We start from the raw sequence: 26,214 nt of genomic DNA, 5'->3' as shown, positions 1-26,214 counted from the left end.
ACAACTTTTTAGAAACAGTAACTGAGAATCCACACTCCAAAGTCAAAATTCTACACTTCTACGACTCTGCCCCAACTTTAGAACAGCTCCTGCCAGGAATCTTGGACATGGTTTACACATATAAGGACCTCAGCACAGACGGAGTTACATGAACAGCTTGGTAATCCTTTGTGTGTCCTGACTACAGGTGCAAGTTAGGCTTCAGGCAACTTCGTCCCAGTTAAGTCATTCTCACAAGCAAGTCCAAGTGGGCCTAGCATCCTGATTGTATTCTGCAATGGATTAACACACTCACCATGAGAGGAAAGGATTAGCAACATACAGCCATTTCCTTCGATTCTCTTTTATCTTTTGCCCCTGGCATTTACTTTTCTTCTGCAGCAGCATAACAGCAGTAAGAAAAAAAAGTACAGAAAGCTCAGTGACATAAAGCACAATCTTTTTCAACCAGTCATGTCTCCCAGTGTCTCTCTCAGGGAGCATTCCACTCTGTATCAAGTTGAAAACCAGAGACCAGCCATTGGTCTGGGTTTTTTTCCTTTCTTTTCTCTTTTAAAGCTCAGACTGACTGATGTCAGAAAGATTAAACTGAACTTGCAGCCTTTATGTTATTTCAGATAAAGAGGATATTATTCAATAATGTATTTCAATAATTTTTATTTATTATTCACCTACTTATTCTGGGCATCTACTTCAAATTTTAACCAGATGACTGAGTCTCAAAGCTGTATGACAGAACAAACCCCTAAAAGGCCTCTTTGGCCCAGTGGAGTTTTATAGTATTATTTACAGATGCAAATGCAAAGGTTAGTGCTGAATAAATAAATAAAACATACAATAAAGTGATTTCTAGTATGCATTAAAATGGAATATATACATATATTTTTTGTTTATCTCCCCCACGGGAGAAGACAAGCTTTAGAAAAGACAACAAATTTAGTGGCAAGTACAGCAGATTTCAACAGAAATTAATTTGTCCTAGGGCTGAATCCTAAGGAAATGAAAAAAAGTATGCAAATATGGTGCCAAGATTTTCCCATTTTAAAGCTCTGCTCTGACTCTTCAGTGACAAGTAATCTCTGGCATTTCCACCTCCAAGAGCACTCCAACACATTGGCTCAAGAGGGGTGGTCTCCAGCGTACCATGGGGATGGTATTGGGAGGGTGTGGCCTTTCTGGAACCTCCTTCTTTTATTTGACTTGCTCTGATGACTGAAAAATTAAGACCATTATGGGTCTTTATGTTTGCTTGGGCAGGTCTTGTTCCTTGATGCAGCTAAAGAGTGGCTTGCAGCAGCTCTGACTCTGCCTCTACTCAGGAGCCTAGTCAGACCTACCACTTAAAATAGGAAATACAGAAAATACCATCAAAAAGGTAAATGGCAAATATTTATCCAAACAGCATCACTCCCCATTCAAGGACTGTAGCACCAAACATATCACATCCACCAACACAGCCCTGCAGTTCACCAAGAACACAATCTGTGCGAGGAAAGACTTTGGCAGCGCCAGTGATACACAACTTTGTTTCACTACAGGCGAGACCTTAACTCCTGCTTGTTTTGCTCAGCACAAATCTGAATCATGAGGATTTTACGTACCACGGGCAGAATGCTTCGTCTTCAAACTCTAAGAACAGTGGCAACATTTTATTTCACACCAGCATTGTTTCCAAGTAAATTGGCAAGCCCCTTAAAGAAGGATCTTTATCCCTGGTGTCAGATTCTGTGCCACAAACATAAGCAGTGTGCCAGAAACACATTCAGAACTACAAAACTGTAAAGAAAGGAGCTATACATACATGCATGCAGTGTTGCATATGAAAAATGTTGTTGCAACTCTCCGGTACAAACTCTCAAGGTGACACATCATGTTGGCTGCCTTGGAAGATCTTGTTCAGGGTTGTGGGTAATTTGGTTTGGGTGTTCTGTTTATTTTACCAATGAGAGCTAGCAAAAAAAAAAAAGAATGGTTTTCCAGAAGAAGCAAAGTGTCTCAAAACTGAAACAGCATGAGAAACTGGTCTGCTTCAATTCCACTTATGGAGAGAGGGGACAAGAATGAGCAATGAAGGAACCAGAGTAAGAGACTCAACCCCCTGGTGTTAGTTTATCCATGTCCAAGCTAGTAACCAAGGCTCATTTTTAGACGGGCAAGACACTTCTAAAACTGCTTATTTTTCAAGCCTTAGACTCTTCCACCTCTCCTGACAGACACTAAAAAAGCTCACAGTGACTAGTGCAGAAGGAGATGACCCCACCAGAGATACAGGATCTGGTTGAGATGAAATTTCATGATCTTCTCCCTGTTTGCAGGCTGACCTGCTTGGTCTTCACAGGGGAAGCACCCAGAAGAATGAAGATTGAAGGCAAGCCCAGGAAAGACCAAGCATACAATAGCCTGTGTACACTCCATCACTGCAAGAAACATGTACAGATGTCACTTATAGACTGAAAAGCAATAGAAAACAGACTAAAGAAATTCACAGAGCTTTGATATTTATAGACTTTAATGTATACACACATAAGGGCACCAGGAACATACATAACAGCCTATAAGCAAATAAAATCAAATATTGTTTTTTGCTATGAAATCAGGTCTACTGGCCTGAGAAAACATCTGGTGAGACTCTCCATAGTTTCCTGCCTGCCAGCCATCCAAGAGTGCAAATGATGTTAGATAAAGTGAGGAAGATCAGCTGAACCAAATGAATTTAGAGGAACAATTATTTTATTACACAAAAAAATTATACTACTTCTAGACAATACGTACAGCTGATGATGGAAAGATGTATTCAAAATAAATGCATAAGGGTGAGAGTGGGTCTAGTGGTAATAACTTGGCAACAGCTGACACATTATGAGGAGGGTCAGATTAGCCTGGCCTGCTTGGCCTCAGAAGAGCACGATTCCAAGCAGTAGCTCAGATTGCTTACATGAAAAGATGGCTCTGATCCCAGAAAAGCACAAAGCAAACTAACACCTTCTCAGCCAGAGCTGGTGGGAAAAATCTACAAAATGTGTGGAGGGTTCCTGCCAAAAATTCAAACCAGGGCAGAAGAAAAATAAAATTAGGTCAACATTTCTGTAGCAAATTGGACTGTATGCAAAGGATAACTCAGAAAAGAAAGTCTGTTGCAGGGTCTTAAATTTTCTCTACAGAAGGAAAAAAAACATTAGGACTAGAAAAAAATTAAAGGCTCAGAAAAATCTGCAAATTCTCAGAAAATTCCGAGTTGTATCTTTTCTCTATAATTCTGTGTTACAGATGAAACTTCAGAAGAAGAAGGGTGTCATCATTAATATTTCAGAAAGGTCATTCCTAGAAGGAAATGGAACTGAAGGAAAAATTCACAACACTTTCCAGTCTCTAGAGTGCAGAACAGATAGGCCATGTCTGACAACAGCCACCTGAACACAGGATAGATTCAGTACAGCCATGAAGACAGTTTCTGGGTACCCCAGAAACACACCCTACTTCTTCATCCCTGCTCTTTTTAAGGACAGATGGATACCTCTCCCTTTCACAGCATTAGTGTAATGTTTAAATTGCGGGGACTATGGAAACACCTCTCTCAGGTTCTCCTGGGAGGCAGGACATGTTACTTGCAGCATTGTAGGTACAGCACTCAGGTCTAAAATACTTCAGCTGTGCGACTGAAAGCAGGTCAGGAGCAACCCTTGCCATGAAAGTGGCTTTATTACCCACAGCAGGAAAGGCTGCATTCAAAGAAAGATTCAGAGTATTCCTCTCTTCCTGCTATTCCTCTATTCCCTTCAGTCTGGGTCTTAGTGAAACACCTCTGGTGTGTCAAGAGTTACCATGAGGGACACAAAGAGTACCATCACCTTCAATCTGATACCCAGCTCAAGAACTACCTGTGCTTGTTCTTTCCAACTCCTCCAAGGGAAACACCTATCCTTGTCACCTTGCAAAGCAGGGCTCCAGCGGTACCAAGATATGAAACTTGGAAGTGCTTCTGGACCCAATAATGGAACTAATGGAAAAAAGAGCTTATCCTTTCCTTCTCTTGTCACAAGCTGCCTGGAAACCACAGTTCAGGTAAAGCACTCTCGACAGCTGCAAACTAAAGAAGCTAAAAATAAATCCTACTTCTTGAGCCAAAAGATTTGTGCAACAGCTGGAAGGGCTGAACTTAGTAGAAAGAAGTCTACCAGCACCAAATTTATGGGTTTTGTTTACACAGAGTAGTAAAAACTAGTAATTGTAATGAAAACAAATGGACCAGTTTATCTCTTTACTTTGATTTCCTTTCCAGGTGATTAAAAGCTGCATCAAGAGACCTCATTCCAGCCCAAGGTTCTTCTCTAGCATTGTACAGCCAGACTGTCTTAGGCATGGAACAGGAATATCCCCGGACTGATGCATGTCTGAGACTCACCAGAGCTGCTCATCAGAGCTGCTACAGATGTTGTATAACAAATGGGACACTAGAACCAGGCTATTTTGAAAACTGGTCAAAACACAAATTAAATACTAAATACATTTATCTCATCTGTCCCATAAAGAGGGGGGGGGGAAAAAGTAAATGTTTCAGAAGTTGGGAAGTTTTTTTGGGTTTTTTTTCCATTTTAAGAAAAAATATTTCACATGCTCGTCAGTAAGATTAGGTCTTCAAGCAGAAGAAACTTAGTCTCCATTCCACCACAAAAAGACACTGGTCAGGGATCTTCCACATCTGCTTTGAAAATGTCTGACTTCAGGATGTAATTGTATGGCTCAATTACAACCTGGTTTCTAATGAAGCCAGACAGGTTAAGACAATGCACTGATGTCACATTTCATGGTCTCACAGTTTAAAAAAATGCTTTCACTAAGTGGGTCCTCTTTAAATCTGATGCAGAAAGCAAGATGTGGCTTTCTCTGCTTTGCCACTACACCTCCAAGAAAAAGACAAAAGTGGATTAAACTGGTGAAAAAAAAAAAGTCCTTTTAAAAACATTCACAATTCAATTTTTCTTAAGCCCTACTGGCACCAAGCACACTCAGCAAAAAATTTGGTATTTCTTCTAAGAGCAGAGCATCTTTTGCTTTTCTACTCCATGACTGCTTTCTAGTGGAACAAGAAGTCAAGATACAGCTGCAACAGGAGCAGGGTCACAAATGAGTATCACAAAGAGCTTAAGGCAGGTTTTAGCCCTCTATGAAAAACAGGCTCTCTTTTTTAGTGATTTTGCCCCACCTTCAGAAATGATAGAGTGGTGCAGAAGCAAGATGAAAACTGTTACTTCCATTTTTTTTTTTTTCTTAAACTGAAAATCTGGAGAAAAAATATGTTCAGTTTGGTCAATCAAAAAACATTTCAATCATTTCTAAAGAATTTAGCTTTAGCAACTCGCTAAAGGTACTATAAATAGAAATGCCATTTTGAGGGAAGGCTAACTTTTCTGATTGCTTATTTATTCCTTTCTCCATGATATTTTAACCACTTCAAAATCAGCTATAGAGTTTGAGGGAGGACTAAAGTAGAGAACATGAACAAGGGAACAATTCTGGGACCATGAAGAGATCCGAATGAGATGGAGATGGCAGAGCTGCCTTCTGCTACCAGAGGCTACAAGGTGCACCAGGAGTTATCTTTACCAGTATTTCTTCCATTGGCATCCAAAAGGCTCAGCCAGAGGCAGAGCGAGGTTTCAGATTGCTCCCGTTGTCCACAGAGGCTGCTTCACTCCTTTTCCCCTCAGATCAGCTCTTTAACATTCACAAAACACTGAATTGCCCCTAATGGCTTCTTATTTTTCTGTCTCAAAGCCAGGCTGATCCCTTAGTCCAGTTTCTTCAGCTTAAAAATCATTAGGCAGTGCTGGTTCTGAGGTCTGTGCTAATTGGATCCACCAAACACATGGAAGAAGCCAGCACTGCTGTGCAGGTCAGCCTGCACTGAGGAGCTGTGTGCCCCCACAACCCAACAGGAAAATTCTCTTTGCTCCTGGGAGCTTCACACTGCAGCCCTTTAGAAGTCCCTCCTCATACTCCATCAATGGTTATACTCCAGAAGTTTAACAATAAGGGGAAATAAATGTGAACCACATGTCTAATGGGAAGATTTTTCATTCAAATGTGCTTTATTGTGTGATATATGCCTTTAATTACAGTGCAAGCATCTGGATGCATTCGTTGCTATTACAGACCAATCTTTCATGTTTATTGAGCATAAGACTACAAGTGACAAAGCAGGAGAATCTGAGGCATTAGCCAAAGTGGGACATAAAGCTACAATCACATGCTTGGCTGTTCCTCTCCTCCTTCCTCTACAAACCCCGTGGCACTATCTGTAGGTTAACCTCTATATTATACAGACCAGGATTAAATGGCAGAGGTATTTCTTCAGATTAGTGGAAGAAATAGATTTCACATCACCGAACCACCTTCTAAATTCATATAAGATTTTTCTAATTTATTTCTTTACGCGGAAAAACTATTTCTGAAAGTGTATACATGGGCATTAATGAATAGGTTTTGAAACTGCATTTAGAACAGCATTTTTTTTTTCCTGAGATGTAGTCATTGTTCATGTAAAAAACTTCACACAGCTTGAAAGAAATATTAGTCTGGTCTCAAGCAGTATGTGTCATTTAGGCAAATTAAAGCAATGTATTCTGCCCCAGTTTAAATTGTATGTTATTTAACACACACACACCTGCCACCCAATGCAGTTTGCCATTCATCAGCATTTTCACAGACAAGGGTGGTTACTCGAAACAGCTCCCCAGTTTTTGTGACCCACCACCCTCAGACACTGAGCAGACACAACACCTGAACTCATCCCACAGGGGTGAAAATGCTGCTCTCACTTGGGATCAGCCCTGACAGAGTGCAGTTGCCTTCTATTCAGTTCTCATCTCACCAGCTGAAGAGCAGCAAACCTCACAGGAGCTGCACCCCACTTCTCACAGTGTTGTATTTCTTCCCAAAGTCAGAGCTGTCACACAAACTGTCCATAATGTTCTACTTCATCCCCCTCCTGAGGGCACTGTGCCCCCTCAGCCTGAGGCTGGGGATTCTGTCAGGGATTTATGGTGCAGAGCAGGGATTTATAGGCTGCCACCACACACATCCTACCCTCCATCTCTTTTGGACACAGATATGCCCCCATTGCCATCCTGAAAGTCTTCTGGGAAACTACAGTAGATGAGCAGATACAGGTTAGGACACGTACACATTCTGCACTGGGAGAAATCCCTCTCTGGACAACTCTGGTCCACACACACAGCCTATGCTCTATACTGCCAGGGACAAAGGGCAAATACTGCCCCAAACCAGCCCAGAGAAAAGCCCACCTTAGTTCATGGGAGTCTTATATCCCCCAAAAGAGAACACAGAAGCTGGTCATAGGACAACTGCTGTGAAATAAATTCTATAAGCAAAAAGATTATAAGGTAGAACAAGGCAGAAAACTTCACTGAAGGTGCAGCTTCAGCAAATATTATCTCCTGCTCAAACACCCCAGCTCTTGTACAATTCATTCTTTTAGGCCATCTTCATTACCACGTACTTTTCATATCCTGTCCTACAATGAATCAAGGGGCTTCTGCAAGCTTGAACATATAATAAATAAAGTTAGTTATATCATAATAAAGAAAGTCAGATTCCTTTCAGCCTTACTCTCCTACTCTGAGCTAACTCTGGTCTCCACGAGGGGCTCTGCTATCTTATAGATAATCTCCAATACTACACTTAAAATTCAGTGAAATAATTCAGTTCATCTTTAGCTAGCCAAATTTCTTTTTGACCAGATTCCCTGGCAATCCATGCATTGACAATAGGCAACAACTGAAGGGAAAAGCAGAGCCTGGTTATACAGGCATCCATCTCCACACATACACAGCCAAGCCAGAGATCACATGCAGGAAGGGCAGAGTAAGAGGTTTCATGGAAAACTAGAGATTCCTCCCTGCACCTCACAGAAATTCAATTCATGCAATCCAAACATGCAAGGGAGACTGTTCACTGGAGAAACCCAAATGAACAGCATCATTGTAAATACCAGCCACCATCAGGAACAATTTAGCTTGACAGCTGGAGCAGAAACTGTCACTGCACCAAGGCATCACTGCCAGAAAAATCACCAAATGAGAAACTCACATGTTCCAGGGATCCCTCCGGGCTGCTGGGCAGACACCATTTACACTGTCATATTTGATTCATCCATCACCCAGTTCCTGCAACCAAACTGTGTACCTTTGGAATAAATGAATCTGCAATTGCAGATCATTCAAGAAAAAGGAAGCTCTTACCTAGCCTGTCTCAGCAGCTCTCTAGGTTTGTAAATATTCTATGGTGTCTATATTTATGCTATTTATCCCATTTAATTAAAACTCTAGATACCTTTAACTCACCTTATGAAGCAGTGTGAAGAAAAAAGCCCCTGCAAAGCCCCAGGACTACACCAATTCAATTCAGGGCTACAACTTTAGTCAAAAACAACTCACCAAACTTGATTTAATGTAACTTTAATTTCTGATATTAACTTAGGTTCACAGTGATGGTACTGGCATAACTCATAATGCAAGGCTGCAAATAAAAAATAAAGCATCTTTTTCCATGCTGACAGTAGAGAAAAAGTACATCTCATGTAGCTGGGGAATATCAGACTCAATTTTGCAGAACTTTCAGACTTGTGACATTTGTGCCACTGGGTATGTGCGCATAACTCTTGTGGACTTGCACTGAGATCTGAGAAAATCAACTGGCCTGAAGCAAGTGCTATGTTAGAGGACAAAACTAGAGTCCTGTTTTGGCAGTAAAACTTTTGATGACATTATTGTTCTCTTACTATATGGCAGGAAAGTCCCCTTGGGTCCAGTATATTCTGCTAACATGTTATTTGTACGTGCTGCTATCTCTTCAACACTGCAAGTATAAAATGCTACAAAATCTATATTCAGACAGTTTATGATCACTGAACCTCTGCCATAAATGAGTTATCCAAGGTAGGAGGCTGTGGGAAGGATCCCATTTTCCTCCTTTTGCACTACAGAATCACAAGGATTTTCTATAAGGCTTTAAGCTTTGTTGTTTCTTTGATCAATTGTCCTCCTCTCAAAAGTATCACCCTTCATTCTGGTGCCTCAGCTCCTCCTTTTATCATACCCACAATACTTCCAATGAACCAAAATTTTACTGCATCATGCCCTTTCATTTTACAGCCATCCATAGTCCTATAAAAATCAACTGAACACAAAACTAAAGAATTTTATTACTCTGGAACAACTTCTTGTAACTGTCACAAAACTACTGCAAAAATTCAAACCTGCACACAGGTTTGTGTACATCCTACACAAGCAGGTCACCATTCTTCCCCCAGACAACCAATATGGAAACCCAGCTGAAATATGCACCAACACACAACTGAAGATGTGCAGCACTTGCAACCATGAATAAAGATACATGTCTTAGAAGCATAAATGCCCTGCAGAAGAACAGTGCTGGAATCAGGACATTCTTGGGGGTTTTTCTCTTTTTTTTTTTAATGGTAAAATTTCTAATTCTACTAACTGTGAGGAAGCATTCGAAAAACATGGTTTTCAACACTTCCTCAGTCCAGAAGCATCAAGAGACATATCAGAGAGGACAACTGAAATTATTCTAACATCTCCCTGATTTTTTCTCTGCCAAACTCATTACTTTTAAAGGACCAATACATTATTTCTAAACACTTGTGATTGAAGTTCCTGAGGTGCTAGACCAAAAATCCAGGAACAAGCCTTCTTTTTCATCACTGATACAATAAGCATGAGAAGCTGAAACACTCACTCATCTATGCCTACTGAGAGGATAGAGGACTTAAAGCTGGCACCTTTATTCCCCAGAAAAATTGATTACATTAACTTTCTATCAGAAGGGGGGGAAAAGGGAGAAAAAAGAGAAAATTTTAAAAAAAAATCCAGATAAGGTGAATTTTCATATGTAAAGGTTGAACAACAGAAATAAGTAGATGCCTTAATACAACTAAGAGCTTGCACACAGGCCCTCTGCGCAGGGACTCTGCATCTCTCACCAGCCAGATTTTAGGGGGGGAAAAACCCTGTGTACTGGGAGGCATAAACTACATCTAACTTGCTTTATGTGAGAAAAGAATACCATACATGTTTGCAGGTCAGTGATGTTAATCAGCATTTCCTTGCTAAAATCAATGCATTCACACTGAATATCAGCTGCTACGTTTGACTGCATACATCTTTTGTAAAGCACCTCAGGTACACTATCAGATCAGAACATGGTCCATTTCCCCACTGGAAACAAGCTCTGGAGACAGGGATGGTTTGCTGTGGCTCAAAAAGGAGAGGCAAGAGCCACAGAGAGAAGCCTGCTTGCAAAGGGCAATCTGAGAAAGAACATGAAAGCTCCCAGTATTACATAAATCTGCTTCACACAATAGACACAAAATGATTCGAAATTAAATGTACGAGCTTTTAAATAGATTTCTGTGCTGCAACATAAAAGAAGGCCCTGCTCTGCCTTGCAGCCCATTTACTACTACAGCACCTGCTGATGAGAAATTCTCACACAGGGTCCCCACCCCAACTACACTGGAAGTTCTGCCAGGAAATATCAGCTCCTGCCTGCTACCTTCTGGAATTTCTCTTTCTTTGTCTCTCAGATATGCATCTCTCAACTATATAAAATGACTTTGATTTTAGGAAGCTGAAGTGCCTCTGGCTTGGGGGCAGAACAGAGAGCAAGGGCCAGCCTGCTATTTCCAGGCCTGCCATTCCTACTCCTGTCTTCAAGCTCCCAGTCCAGCACACAGAAGTGCATCCCTCTTGAAGCAGCCCCACAGGCTGCCCCTGTTCTTAGTTGCTGGTGATGTAACAAACAGGCACATGCTGCTGCTTTTTTGGGGGGATGAGGGGAAAGGACTGTACCTTCACCCCTCAGCATCATCCATCCAGCTGGCTGCCTCAAGGAAAAGAAAAACAGAAGGTTGGGAATGCTTTCTTTGCTTGCACATCATGTTTGCTCTCTCCTCCAGGGTGAGGTCATTAGAATCTGTAGGCATGATAACAGCAACTCGGAAACTTAATGCTTTTTGCTGTTTTGATCATATTGGAATCGTATCCCACAAAATCCATTTTGCACACATTCAAGACAGCAGGGTTGGTTTCAAGTCCCCTAATCTCAGGTAATACAGCAAATAGTTACATCTCAGCAAAGGAAATTACTTCCTTGACACTCAGCAGAGGACTCGTCAATACAAATGAGTCCAAGGTGCAATTTACCTCATCCTGAAAGAGTCACCTACATTTGCTTCCAGAAATCAATCAACACCATTCAGTAGATCACCACTAACTACGATGTGAAGCCTCGACACCCAATGTAGGTGTACAGCGCAACATTTTAGATCTCTACAGTCAGGCAAAATAAATCATGCCCCTGGTGTTCTTATTCTTTAGCCTTCTTCACTCCTTCATTTTTATTCCCATCTGCTATATTTATAACCATTCTTCACCCCACTTAGGCTCCAGATAAAATCAATATACAGCCATGATTTAGCATGGCCCAGGAGTAAGCCACAGGATCCTTGCTCTGTTACACAATAAACTAGGTTGCTCCAGCAGAAGAGCACATTTAAGCATCAAATGTGTCTCGGTCCATTTATCTCTATATTTCTCTTTTCCAAGTAAAACCTGCTCATAAAGTATCTATAACATAAATAACAAGCAATAGGAGAGTCTGTTCTGGCTAAATCAAGTTTCATAAGCCGTTACTTTCTCTTTGCCACCACAAATCATCACAAGCCCAAAGTTCAGTATTTTGCCAGGACAAAATTCATTGGGCATTTCTGAAGTAGAGCCAAGGTTGCATAATTTAATTTCCCATCTCCTATTAAAACTGCCAGGCCTACCATAATCAGAATGATAAATGTAGAGTCATACGTCTTCTCTCTGACGGTAATGCCCATCAATACTTCAAATCCAAACAATTGTGACATCTGACTTTAGAAAAATTACCTGGTGCACCAACACCACTTAATTAAATCATTTTAAAACTGCTTTTGTTACGTTTAATGAATAATATATTATACTGCAATGAAACATGCAGCAATACAAATACTTCACAATGCCAACAATTAAGACTCACTTCAGTTATGGCAATTGACAACACGAGTGCTCCTCACTTCATTCAGCTTGTGCATTCCAAATGAACTGGTTAGCAAAAAGGGTGCTTCTTTGCTAATGAGTTTTGTAATCAAGGCATCTATTTTAATTTCAAATTGGCTAGATTGGGGGAAATTGCTGAACTAAATGACTGGTTCTAATTAGGATTATAAAAATATTCATCATGCTGCAGAATTAGTGCAAGGTCTTGATTTACTGACATTTGCATATAGCTTTAGTTTAAGGGTGGAAAAAAACCTCCTGATAAATTGTCTTCCTTTTAATGAATTGAACAAACACTATATCTGTTTTAGTCGTCCTTTCATTTAAAGGCACTGATACATATTCATGATTTGTAAATGAAGTTAAGTGATTTCAATTCTTCAGTTCATTATCATATTGAAGAAGAGACTTCTGTAAATTGCCTTAAAATATTCCCAATCACAAGGGTTTGGTGTAGGGTTTGGTTCTTTTTGTTTGGTTTGTGTTTTTCTAACTTTACTAACATTTCAGTTTATCTGCTTGATGGATCCCTGCCTGCCTGGGAGAGCTGCTGGCAGGTGGCTTGTCCAGCAACACAGACACATGATATGTTTGTAGAACCTGATGTTCTCAGAAGAGTATTCAAAAGGCAAGGAGATGAAAGGCTTATTTGTTGCTAAGTCATGGGAACAGGACTCTATCTGCGCTCAGTTTCTGACTTTGTTACAGTCCTCAGTGGTAGTTAGGCAGTGAAACACTTTAATGACCTGTGCCTGAATACACTAGAGGTACTCAGGGGACACCACTTTGTCTGTCAGCCTCACGTTTAATTGCAAGCACTCTCAGGCAGGGATTGATTCTTAATATGAATGTCCAATACAATGGACCAGTCAGTATGGTAGAGATTTCTATGAGCATAATTTGGCTTGTATTAAACATGAAACACTGTGTTCCTGCACTATATGTGCCCAGGTGGGCAACGTACTCATGTTATTTCCTTCCTCAGTATGGCAGGCCTGTAGGATTAATTGCTATTATGGCAGCTTCCTCAATCTCTTTCCCTTTGGGGTGAAGAAAAGAATGCCGTAGGTGTGCCTCCAGCTTCACTCTGTGGGGTGCTCAAAAGTCAAGTGACTGGTTCAAGATAAATCTGAAAGCTGAGCATTGTATCCATAGGACTGGAATCACAGTCATTGTGCTCTTCAGATATCAATGAACCATGATGAGAAACTAGCCCTGGTGTGCTCTCTCACATCATACTATGAAATGGTGATTCTACTATGAGGATCCATGCAGGAGCAGAAAGAACTTGCTTTCCTTGTTAAAAGTAATGTTCACATCTTGCTAAGAAAAGCTGAGTTTTACCCAAGAGGTACAGTCTTGAGCCGTTGTTGATAAAAGGAGTAGTTACTCACACTTTTGACAACTACAATTACATTTAAATTCCAGGAGCAGGAGTGCTGCTGAGGAGCAGGTAACAGGTATGAGTGCCTGCTGATTTATATCAAAATGAGATGTGAGGCAGACACCAACCTGCCTCTCCTCATCAGCCCCATACCTCAGTTCCTAAGGAAATAAAACCTACAGGCCTGGGCCAGTCACATCTCACTTCAGACATGCAGCAACTCTCACTGCTTAATTTTAGCACATCTGCACTAGCAGCTGCTATCCTGGAATCACATTTCCAACATTAGGAGTTCCAACTCTAAATGCAATAGCCTCACCCAAACACAGCCCTGAAGCTCCTGTGTGCCTAAGTTTCCTTCAGGGGCACAAAAATCTGAGACCAAGGAGCACTTACTGGAGGCATTCGAGACAGGACTGGACTGAGTGCTAGATAATGACATCTAGGCTTCCTTTCCCATGAAAGGTTGGAACAGATGATCTTTCAAGATCCCTTTCAAATTGGATTGTTCCACATGTCTGTGAAAACAGCTCATCACAAATAATCCCAAAGATGAACGACTGCTTGGAATAAGGTGCCTATATTCCTCCCCCTGGATTTTGGATTTTGCATCACCCTGCCCAACTGCACATTGTCAAAAAAAGCCCCAACCAAACAACCCCACCCTTGGCTGACTTACTGTCCTATGTCATACTGGGAGACTGGCCCTAAATTCCAGGGGAGCATTTTGCCTGGAGCAGAGACACTGCCTTCATGGCTCTAGTTCCATGTCTAGTATAATTCAAAAAAAATTTTTAAAAAAAAATTTTTAAAAATGCCAAACAAACTTTCCCATATAGTCCCAGTGCTGTCTGTGATTTTTATTTTTTTTTTTAATAAATTCAGTAGTGTCTAGTCAAGATAGTCAAGGCTGTGACATGCACTGCATCCAATTTTCAGATGATAACTTGCCACATGTACCAGACCAAAGGAATCTCCCCAGTCAGACCTGATACTGTCTGCCAGGTGTGACTTGGTGATACAGCAGAATGGTATCTTGCACCTCTTATCTATCACCTCATTCGAAGAGATAATGAGACACCCACTTTCTTTTGTTCACTTTCTGCTGAAGATTAAGCTCTATGGAGGGAGAAGCCACTGATTGCCCGACTTCTTGTTTATCCAGTGCTCTCAAATTGGTAATGGTGTAGCTGGGGAATTTAAATTGATGTATTACTGAATTATTCTGCCTCTTACTTATTCCCACCAGGCTCTAAATCACAATTTGGTCTGTAAGGAAGAGGTGGAATTCTATCATGTTGCATACCTGGAGTTTTTTTTCTCTTAACAATGGTGATTTGAAATATTTTAAATATCTCCCTCCCTATTCACTAATAGTTTTATCTTTTAAACAAATTACTTTTTTTTAATTATCTTTTAAAAAATATTTATGCAAGAGAGTTTTGCATGTTGCTCTGAAAGTTTCAATGTCATTCTGAGAGAAACTCCATGGAGTTGGAAACTCCCATGTCTACCTCCAGACTCACCACTTCGCACAGAGGTATCGGTGTGGGAAGTTTTGCCTACTGAGAATTAGTTGGTTTCTTGGATAAATGAGACAAATAACCAGACACTCAACATATTAGCATCATAAATGTAAAATCAACTCAAGATATTCCTCCCCAGTCACCGAATGGCAGCAATGAAATCTGTACCTTAAACTTGTGTTAGGAGACTTTCAGCTTTCACAGCATTCCACAGAGCTGTTCCCCACATTTTCCAACAGGCAATATTGCACCTTTTTCATATATTTCCTTTCCCACCACATTTAGAGCCAAGGATTGTTTAAAATGGCTTCCTATGTATTTTCTGCAAACACCCACAAAAACCGGAGGCTGCAGGCCCGTTTTCCCTCTGTACTGGGTGATATATCCAGGTGTCAATATGGACACTCCCTATGAGACCCAGTCTGACCTGCAGCAAATTGTCTGTAACATTTACAGAGTGTCCATCTTCTGCCAAAGGCCACTTCAGGGGCCATTACCAGAACCAACATGTGCACACATCAGATTGCACTATTTTATCAATAAAGTAGATGCATACACACAAAGCTACTGGGAAGAGATCCAAGATTTTCAACTCACAAGATGCATTTAAACTCCCAGGACCTGATAGTTATACAGTGTCACATGGCTGTTCAGGGGGGAATAGTAAACCTACCCAAATTTGCTTAAAGCCCTGTAAAAACTCCTCCAGCCTGGGCTTTATACGCTGTGAGAAGACATCAGGGTCTATGAACTTGCTACATGCTCATGCCCACACACACAGATTTCTTGGCTCAGCCGTGCTGCATTTTTGTGATGATCCAGGAGAGTTAGCAAGGCAGAGGAGGGTCCTAATTGGCTATAAAAATTAAGAACAGGAACGATATGCTGTGTTGACTCATACCAAGGAAATAGCCTCACTAACTCCTTGGATACTACAAAGAGAAAACAAATGGTGGTAACTGAGATATGACCTTAAATCAACCAGCAGCCACACAATGAAAAATCTTTCCGAAAGCTACCTGAGCTCCATCTCTCTCAGTTGTCTTCTGGGAATTGCCCTAAGAAGGAAAAAGCAAGACAGTACCTATGTGGGAATTAATGAAAGATTTGTGACTAAATTGTTTTTATATTCAATTATTTCAGTTGATGGAAATGGTAGCATCACAAAGTCTTTGGCTTTCTCAGTATGAAGCCATATTTCAAGAGGTTCTGTTGAGAAGAGATGGGCTCCTCCTCTCAAAGAAGAAGGTCTTAGAATATAGAATAGACTTTACAAAACACCAGCTTGGAAGGGGCAATAATTCTGTTAAAAGGGCATTCCACATGTGTTGTTTTTTTTTAGTTGGTTAGTCGTTTCTTTAAACAACTAGGTAAATACCTTAACATTGTTGTCAGCTGTGCAGAAGTTAGCTAAAAACAAGGAGGGATGTTTAGGATAAAACAATCATGAAAAAAAAGGCTTGAATCACAGCCATGGAACTGTAGGTCAGAAGATCTTTGAGAAAAACTTTTTAATGGGAAGATCCAAAACACTATTTAAATTTCATTCCAAAATTTTAATATTTTTTCTATTTTTATAAACCAGACAATTTTAAAATCTTTTGATTTCGGCAGTTACCAAATCCATTATCTGTAGGAATATGAACTGTCCCTATTTCATTTCATTTTATTGTGTGGAGCAACATACTAAAAGCAAAATAGATTCTCAGATTCATCATTCTCATTAATTTCCAAGCTGACCACAGCTTGCTTAAAACACAACATTATTATTATTATTTTTAATTTAAAGAAAACTAATAAGATAAATATTAATCTGAAATACATATTTTAATCTAAGACATGAAATTAATTTTTTCAACTTATTTACACATTTACAGTTATAAAAGGATGGATTAGATCTTCCCTTAATAGTTTCTGCTGCATGGAGTCAAATTGTATGTACTTGATTTGTTTTCAGAGTTATTTGCATTTTTAAATCTGCCCCTAAAGGAGTTATTAAAATAGAATTTAAGGGTCAAACTCACTTCTAAAACTGAGAGAGGTGGAAGAATATGGTGTCCCACTGTAGCACTGGCTGCACTGCAAAGCATACAGCAAGTCACCTTCCTTGTCACAGTATGTGTGGATGAATATTACCCACAGGTTACAGGCTAATGATTAACTTTCTATTTTATTGTCCTCTCATGCACCAAATCAGAAGTGTTTCAGAGCCATTTTATCAAAAAAAATTTGACATATGAACTGAGAAAGCAAGCACTATTTGATACAGCTCTACCTGTTTTGTGCCAGGCAACTTCATGTTGCTTTTGGGCACAAAAACAAAGGACAGAGGAGTATGAGCAGAACTAGGCTGCAGTTGGACAATTAACCCCTGCCAGCATGGCATCCCTTTGGACATCCTTCTCAGAACTACAGAGCACCACTGCAGCCTCTCTAGACACTTATTTTAGAAGCTCTTGCTATCTCTTTTCTGGTGAGCAGCAGAGAGATTAAATGATTGCTATTGGCATGATCCCATAACCACATCTAGAAGAAAAGGCATGGCACAGTAGTGAGGGAAGGTGTGAGATACAGATCTGGCTTCTGGAGAAAAACAGAGAACAACCACAACAATCTTATGAAGATGCAAAATAAATGATTAATTCTTAAGTATAGGTGACTTAAAGCCTAAAAGACAATTAATTCTTGCACTGGCCTAACCTGAGAGAAGGACAAGCCTGACCTCTGGTTCCCACATGGCTGTGGCAGTGGTCCTGTTTCCAGACATGCAGGAATGCATTACACTGGCCTCTCAGAAGACTTCATCTGGGGATTTCGCATGGCACCACTGTCACAGTCTAACAGCACTGCCCCTAATCTCAGGATCACCTGTGACTGCAGTGAAGCTGCATGGCCCTGAGTCAGAGGGACAACTTTCACAACCCTCACTGACCCAAGACATGGCTCAGCACAATCCATACCTCAGTTACATTAAGCAAACATTTCAGTTGGGAAAAGCAGTGCTCCATGGTTCCATACTAGGACCCACACCGAATCAGCACTTCAGGCCATCCTTCTGACCAGCGAAGGAAAGCATCATGAGTGGCCTTGAATACAAAGGCAGACATAAAGGAAAAGCCTGAATTTGGCATTGCTCCATTTCCATTTGACCAACAAGCTACAGACCAACTCATCTTTGCTCTTACACTTTTAATAATTTTATTCTGTTTCTGGGATAAAATGTAAGCAGCCTCAGAGTGTTTCTAGCTCAGTTCATTTTTCTTGTCTTTCTCCTAGGTAGAAGACAGCAGCTGAGGTGTGCACACATATGCATTCATTTCCAGGAGGAGAAGCAAAAATGCTCCTGGCCTGCTATTGCTGTACTTGGTCAGGGGAGCATTAGTACCACCTCACAGTCAATCACATGTGCCTCCCCTATATTCTGATTTCTCCTTCCAGTGACTAACATCAAAAGAAGATTACAAAGCTTGGATAGTACAAGTACAGTGCTTCAACCCAAGAGCAGATGCTCTGCACTCACTGCAGATGGATCTCTTTGCAAATGCACACTCAGGATGTCTCATTTGGATTCTCACATACATGACCACCTCATCAGATGCTTTGTGTTTTCCAAAACTGTCTGTATAAACACCAGGTTCATTCAAAATCATTACATCCAGTTTAAAAGTGGCATCAAGCCATTTTGTGACATCAAATAAATAGATTGGTCTTTTCAGCCTACTTCAAAATCCCTGTTACACTGATCATCTGAGTGCAGAAAACTATTTGACATTTGACTAACTCCTTCATACAGTAAGGACTTGATACTATGAAAGGAGTATGTTTACAATAGCCTTGTTCTTGCAAATGTCACTCAAGAATCATCAGTAGCACAGCAGCAAAACACCTGGTGCCTGCCACAGCATTCTTTTAGCAAGTAGGAAGCAGAGCAATAGGAAATTATTTGATTATATTCTCAATAACTAGTTTGGTAAAAACTTGCACTAGCCTTTCAAAGGAAATTCTCAAATAGAGAGGCACAGCATTTTAGCTATATTGTTCCTATAGCTGGGATGTGAGACTGACTAGTTTAGAAATCTTCAACAGTAACTGCAGAAATTGAAAATCCCACCCAGAACACACCCCCACACCTGACAGGTTAATGCACTGGTTTGTGTGGAAAGGTTTTCATAGCAGGGAGGAGGCTACAGGGGTGGCTTCCATGAAAAGCTGCAAGAAAGCAAACACCAGCCAGCTCTGAGATGGACCTGCTGCTGGCCCAGGTCAAACTCACCAGCGACAATGGTAGCACCTCTGGGGTAACACATTCATGAAGTGAGGGCAAGAAACAAATTGACAACTTCAGCCAGAGAAGAGTGAGAATATGTGAGAGAAACAGCGCTGCAGACACCAAGGTCAGTGAAAAACAAGGGGAAGAGGTGCTCCAGGTGCTGGAGCAGAGATTCCTCTGCAGCCCACAGCGAAGGCCATGGTGAGGCAGGCTGACCCCTTGACCCCTGGAAGGACAGGTGAAGGTGAACCCATGGGGGACCCATATGGGAAGAGTCTGTTCCTGAAGTCTTCATCCTATGAAAAGAGCCACACTGGGGCAATTCATGAAGAACTGCAGCCTGTGGAAAGGACTCACACTGGAAAAGTTTGTGGAGAGCTGTCTCCTGTGGGAGGGGCACCGCGCTAGAGCTGAGAAAGGGTTTGAGGAGTCCTCCCCTGAGGAGGAAGAAGAGGCAGAGACAACGTGTGATGAACTGACCTCAGCCCCCATGTCCTGTCCCACTCTGCTGCTGGGATGCAGAAAAAAAGAGAAAATTTTGAGTGAAAGCCCAGGAAGAAGGGAGGGGTGGTAGAAAGGTATTTTAAGATTTTGTTTTCACTTTTCATTACTCTTATTTGATAGAGTAGGGTAGGATAAAGTGCAGTAGAGTATTGATAGGTAATAAATTCAATTAATTTTCCCAGCTGTGTGACTTTCCCTTGATCGTAATTGCTGAGTGATCTCTCCCTGCCTTTACTTTGACCCACAGGCCTTTCATTATATTTTCTGCCCCTGTCCAGCTGAGGAGGGAAGCGACTAAGTGGCTTTGATGGACACCTGGCATCTAGCCAGGGTCAACCCACCACAACGAGGGAAACTTTGCTTATTCAGCATGTTTTTGCTTTCCAGAGTCTAGTGATAACAGAAACACAAGACAGGAAAGATAAAAGCTTGGCAAGTTTTAAACTTTGTAGAATTCGTAACTTGATCATCCTGTCCATGTCTCAGCTTTGGGCTGTAGTGGGGACTGCTGCTCCAGAGCTGAAGCACACATCTCAGCCACAGCACCTCACTACCACACTGCCCCTGCCCTGCTCAGCACCTTTCAAGACAGATGAGTGCTATGTAAGAGCAAACATGCTGAGGACAAAGTAAAAGACTGGAGATGTCTCGCTCATAGAAGGCACTGCAAAGAGGCTTAAAAGTGGCATAGAGGAGATTGTCATCTGTTGCTGCTCCCTGACCTCCAGTTTGCAAGCAGAATGAGCACCCCTCAATGCTGAACAGACAGCTGTTACAGACTAACTCAGCCTGAGTGCTCCATCCTCAGAGACAGCACAGAAATCAGTGCCTACGAATCAATAGATTTGTAGAACAGCTCCGTATGTCATGTCAAATCTCTAATTCTTTTCAACTCTCATAGTATCACCACTACTGAAGCTTCCACACCCATCATAATAACTCTAACACTCAGCTCCTTTTAGCAAACTGGCTTTGGAGTCACTGCATGACTTTTGAGCACACTGAAACCTGCAAAGTGAGAACAGCAAAGCACACTATAAATTCTTCATCTTCTCTGAAACAGAGCAGTTCTAGACAGTATCCCCTTCAACTCCTGCCTTAAAATCATTGACACATTAAATCATTTGCTTACCTTTTGATCCAGACTGTAGGCCAAGATCCATTCCTCCTGCTTGGGGTGGAAGAGCAGGCTCTGGATATAGAAATTCAAACGGTACTTCTGATAGGTAGCTCCTTCATCAGAGCTGATGAGGATGGTGCTCTCAATCTCTGGATCACTAAGAAGCATGATCTAAATAGAAAAATGGAGGGAAAGTGTTAATGGAAAAGTGAAAGTGAACATCATTTAAGAGTGAGATCATACAGCACTGATGTCTATTAGATGAATTCAGAACATCATTCAAGAGTATAACATCCCATAGAGTTAGGATAGGTTTTTAGCATTTCAGTTTCATTTTCTTTGGCAATTTGTTTGTTGAGTCATTTGGCAATTCCTTTTTTTTTTTCATTTTACCAGAATAAATTCAGCAAGTCCAGTAAGAAAGAAAAATTCTATGATCAAAGTTGATTTTGGTTGGATATAGGAACTTCACACAGCCACACCAGGCTTTCCTGGACCATTTTCTGTCTACCACCTCTCTCCCCCAATGTGGAATCGTCTCTCCAAAAGTAATTAACAGAGCATTTCTGAGATCATTAGCTCGTTATCTGGCAGCTTGCAGTGCTATGAGTGAGAGCATCACCTCTCTGGAAACACTGAATGCCTTCCTGGATCAGCTGCTAGCATCCTGGTATAGTCCACGTGCACATGCGCAAACACTGACACAATTTTGTATATCACACTCCCAATTTGTACAGCACGAGACATTCATTCAGTCAGTGAAAACGTAATTTTCCCCAAGCACAGGAAAGTGCATGACCTCAATTTGTACAGGGAGGAAAACACTTCTGAGCCTCTAATTTTAATTAGAAAATTATTACCAATATTTTAAAATGGGTTGATTCTGCACTATCAGATGGCAAGCTCTACATAAACGTTATCAAGAAAAATGTTGTGGAAACATTAACACCATCTTATTAACATCTGGAGAAAACGACTTCACATTAAAGCAAATACCAGTACCATAAAATAAAGGCAAACAGTGGGAAATAAATTAGAGCTGTTCTAAACACAGCAGGTTGTTGATACAGCAGCTGAATCAAATATAGAACACTGTCTTTCAGCAGGAAAACAGATCTAGGAATGGCCTTTTTTAGCTCATTGCAGAATGATCAGCTAGCTGTGATCCACTGCAGTTTTGGATTTTGTCCACATTGACTTCTCTTATCCAGCTTCACAGAGGTTCAACTTCAAGGCTACAATAGGGAAATACATTAATTTTGACAGCAAAAATCAGTTACGAGGAATGGTAAAGCCCATGGTATGTCAGACCTTCATCAAGCAAAAAAATTCAGCGTTTGTTTAATCCTAAGCACCTCATTAACTCCATGAAGCCACCAAGGGAAAGGAAGTACAACATAAATGGCTTCTGATCCTTTCCATTAAGAAATGAAAAGCTGAACAAGAAGTGAACGTTTTCCCAGAGTGAAGCCATCTGTATGAATCCAGCTTGGCACTTCAACATCCCTCACACACACCACTTACCAGCCCCAAAATAAATCTCTAGCCATTCCCATGGCAAGCCACAGTACAAGTCCTGAAGAAGTGCACTTGCATTGTGCTCTGATGCACAGTCTGGGGAACGAGAAACGTCCCCATAGGCAGCTGAGTTCCTGGGAATTAGCCTGAGAAGAAGTCTCCAAGATCTCCACTCAGAAGGATGTTTTAGTACATTTCTTCTTTCTAATCAGATCAAAATATCAATGTTCTCATGCCCCAAACAATAATAACAATTTCACAACTATTTGAAGGTATTTTTTCTGTCACTTTTGACTTGGACTGCAAAGACATTTTATACCCCTGTTTACCTAAATCATATTGCCTGTGCCAGAGAACTATAACACAGTTCAATATAAATTATTTGCTTATATGGAACGGAAGAAGGATGTAAGCCTGCCTATTTAACAAGCCAATCCAGAGAGATCTTATATTTAAAATAAAGGATACTTTAGGAATAAAAATATTTTCCACCTGATGTAATAGAAGATTAAAAAGTTAACAATATTTATTATATTAATATATATTAATTAATATATATTATATTAATATATATATTAAAAGGTCACTGATGGAGTTCTGTCCTCAAATAAGGAGCATAAGACAGCTAACAGTGGCATGGAACTTAAGTGGCACACACACAAAGCACCCCCTCTCCCATTTCACACATGATCTGCAGCACCAAGCTAGGAAAGGTGGAAGAATGGAACAACCATCACATCTAGAGGTGACATCACATAAATCGTGCCCCGTGACTTCACGCAGTTTCTACATCCACTCTCCATTCTTCAAATGGAGAAATGAACACCCAACATCTCTGCTGTCATCCATCCTCCCGGGAAAGGCTGGTCCTACACAGAGCAGGATGGAAAAAGCAGGAGGCTCAATCAGAGTGAAGAACAAAAGCCCACCACCCATCATGCAACTCAGACTGGCACACACATTTGTTACACGGAACCGAGAAAAAGAAAAGTGACAGACTCTGGGCTTTTCTTTTTTTATTGTTTCTACTTTTTCTCCTGGCAGCTATAGGGGGAGGGAACTTTTGGCAGAGGAACTAGCAGGATGTTTGTTAAAGGCCTGAAACTACCACTTCTCATTATGGGACCAGGACGAAGGATCTACCCCAGTAGTGATTTAGATTAATCACTTTTCATTAAGAGACAATAAACAAACTCCAGTCAGAATGAGCATTTCTGCCAGAATCCTATGTTGCCATTTATAATTGCCATAAGGAATAGCAAAGGAGCACCAGAGAGTTGTCAAATGTAATTTATAAGGGTTTAAGATCTAATCATTTTCTGTATTATTAAATTAAATGGCAGCCTTTATTTAAAAGGAAATTATATTTGGTCTTTATACATTCTAGATTACTTATATATACATGCATGTAAAAATATTCCTTTCAATTGCTTTTTTTCTCTAGTTTAAGTGGTGAGGGGAAGGGCAGGCAGGCAGGACTGGTTACTGCCAATGGTAAATCATTGAAAACAGATTTGAGATGAGTTAGTTTATGCTACATACCTTTTCCTGACCTTCAAAATCCAGTGAATAATGACTGGCAAGCACCAGACCAAACAAAACAGGCTGAAAATCAGACTGAACTTCAGATAGTTCTTTAGTAATGGATGCAGAGGAAGAGAACTGTCTGGGACATGGTGCATGTCCTTTAAACCAGGAGATTTGGGGACAGTGAGGACACAACAGAGCTCTTTGAATGAACTCCAGGTGGGCAGAACACCAGCCACCAGTGAGGCACATAGAAAAAAGATGATATGGAGAGGCCATGTTGCAAGAACATTAACTACAATATATGGACTGAGATCTTCAGTACATGAGTAGGAAACATATCTAGCTCTGAACACTTCAAGGGGATTTACCTCTGGGAATAAACAGCACAAGCTGCAGGCTCGTTACAAGGAGGGGAGATGTCATAGCTGTGCCTGCCATAATCTATTGGATACAGAAACCACAGCAGTAGTTAAGAGTCATTCAGATTTGTTGTGAGTGTCTAGGACCCTTAAAGGAGCTCAAATGCATAAGGAGGGAGGAAGAAAAGTGACACCGTATTACAGCACAAATCCACTAAAGGTCATGCCCTCTGAAGGGGCTAATGCAATAAAAACTAGGGTAGGATTTGTAACTGAGAACTTGAGTTCCTGCTAACCAGGTCAAAATTCCAGGTATGTCACTGAGCTAATGCACACACCCTCCATGGTATTGCTTTCACATGGGTTATGTGCAGGTGGATGAGTTAAGGTGGTTCATTCCTCTTTTCCTGTGCCAGGGCAGCCAGGCACAAAGACAGCTGTGATGTGGAATACGGAACTGTACAGTAGTGAGGCAGCACACCTATCACAGACACAATGCTACAACATGCCCAGACAGGCATGGAGATACAGGTAGCCTGAGCACAGAGATCACAACAGAGATGTGTTTTGTTCACAGCTGAATAAGTTATTAAACCACCAGTGGACCAAAAAAAACCCACAAAAAACCTAAAACAACATGCCACATAAATGGCAATTTTATTAATATTAGCTTTCAATTAAACCTTTTATTTTTCTCAACGAACATAAATTTTCACTGTAAATTACCAAAGTGCATCTTCCTAAATCAGCACAGACCAGTTTTATAGGTCCAATGATCTGTAGCAATAGTACTACTGGGCTACATTAGCAAAGCAGCACCAGAGAGTTGTCAAATGAATAAAGAAGACAGGTTCAAATAAATGTCTTTTAAATTTTCTGAGAAATAGACAGACAGCATTAAACCACTGTGTACTGCCTCCTGATTCTCCTCTTCACTTTAATGTACTTTTCACAAACTGTTCATTTCAGAGGTCCTAGTCACATTCACCTATGTAAAAGGCTACTCTAAAAACCATAAACAAAACAGTAAAAAAATAAACAAAACCAACAGAACACCTACAAACCATGCAAGCCTCCACAGCTTCAAAAGAAACCCAGTTCCTTAGTAATGTATTAGAATTTACACTCTAGCACTGCATTATCCTCTCCTACAACTGAAAAGGCAGTTTTGCCACAAACACTTCAGCAAAGACAGAAAGTTGAGGTTTCATGTTTACATGGGGATTTCCATATTGAATGTGCTTGGCTTAAAAGTGGAAAGGCTTTTTTGGGGTTTTTTGGCCTCCATCCTTTAGGCCCTCAACTCAGAAATACTTTAGATCCTTCCTACAGCCTGGCCACATCTACATCATCAATGACAAAACAAATCATATTTTTAAAAGGAAAAAATATTTCATTATTTTTTTTTCCAATTTGATTTACAATATTTAATGGGTTGTATGGTCTCACATCTCCTTCCCACAAAGTTTCATAGTAGCTTTGTGTTTAAAAAGCAAAAAAGTTTCAACAATTTATGCTGAAATGTCAATGTGAGAGGAGGATTTTTGCTCTGTTTGGATTTTTGATGTCCTTTTCTCCTTTCAAAACTGAGAAATCAAAATCCAGTGACATTTGAAGGCTTAACAATATAAAAGGTGTTTTCTTTCTTCAAAACACCAGTCCATCACAAGTTAAATATGAACAGTTTGGAACTCTTTTATGGGAAAAGTAATTTTCTACATTGAAGCATTTTTGATTACATGTTTGACCATCTGAAATTTCTCACTGGCAGATACTTTGTTCCTCATTCCCCTCCCATGCTTTCTCTCTCCAACATCATTACTGCAATTACTTGCCCTGCAAGCTGAAGGATTCCCTCAGAGGTCTGAATCAAGC

General features: G+C 40.6%; 1 protein-coding gene across 2 annotated transcripts in view; it reads right to left on the bottom strand.

The window, feature by feature from the left end:
• SORCS3 (sortilin related VPS10 domain containing receptor 3) overlaps positions 1-26,214 on the bottom strand; it is a 267,664-nt gene that overhangs the window by 97,553 nt on the left and 143,897 nt on the right. For both annotated transcript variants that reach the window (XM_005520720.2, XM_088059520.1), the window contains exon 4: positions 20,945-21,103. In XM_005520720.2, coding sequence (XP_005520777.2) covers positions 20,945-21,103 — 159 coding nt within the window. The remainder of the gene's footprint in view (positions 1-20,944; positions 21,104-26,214) is intronic.

The sequence above is a fragment of the Pseudopodoces humilis genome, chromosome 9 (genome assembly GCF_049639895.1).
Source record: "Pseudopodoces humilis isolate 2021_Gansu_Grassland_sample_001 chromosome 9, ASM4963989v1, whole genome shotgun sequence".
Classification (NCBI taxonomy): domain Eukaryota; kingdom Metazoa; phylum Chordata; class Aves; order Passeriformes; family Paridae; genus Pseudopodoces; species Pseudopodoces humilis.
The sequence above is the reverse complement of the archived record's forward strand: the minus strand, read 5'-3'. Positions and strand labels throughout refer to the sequence as shown.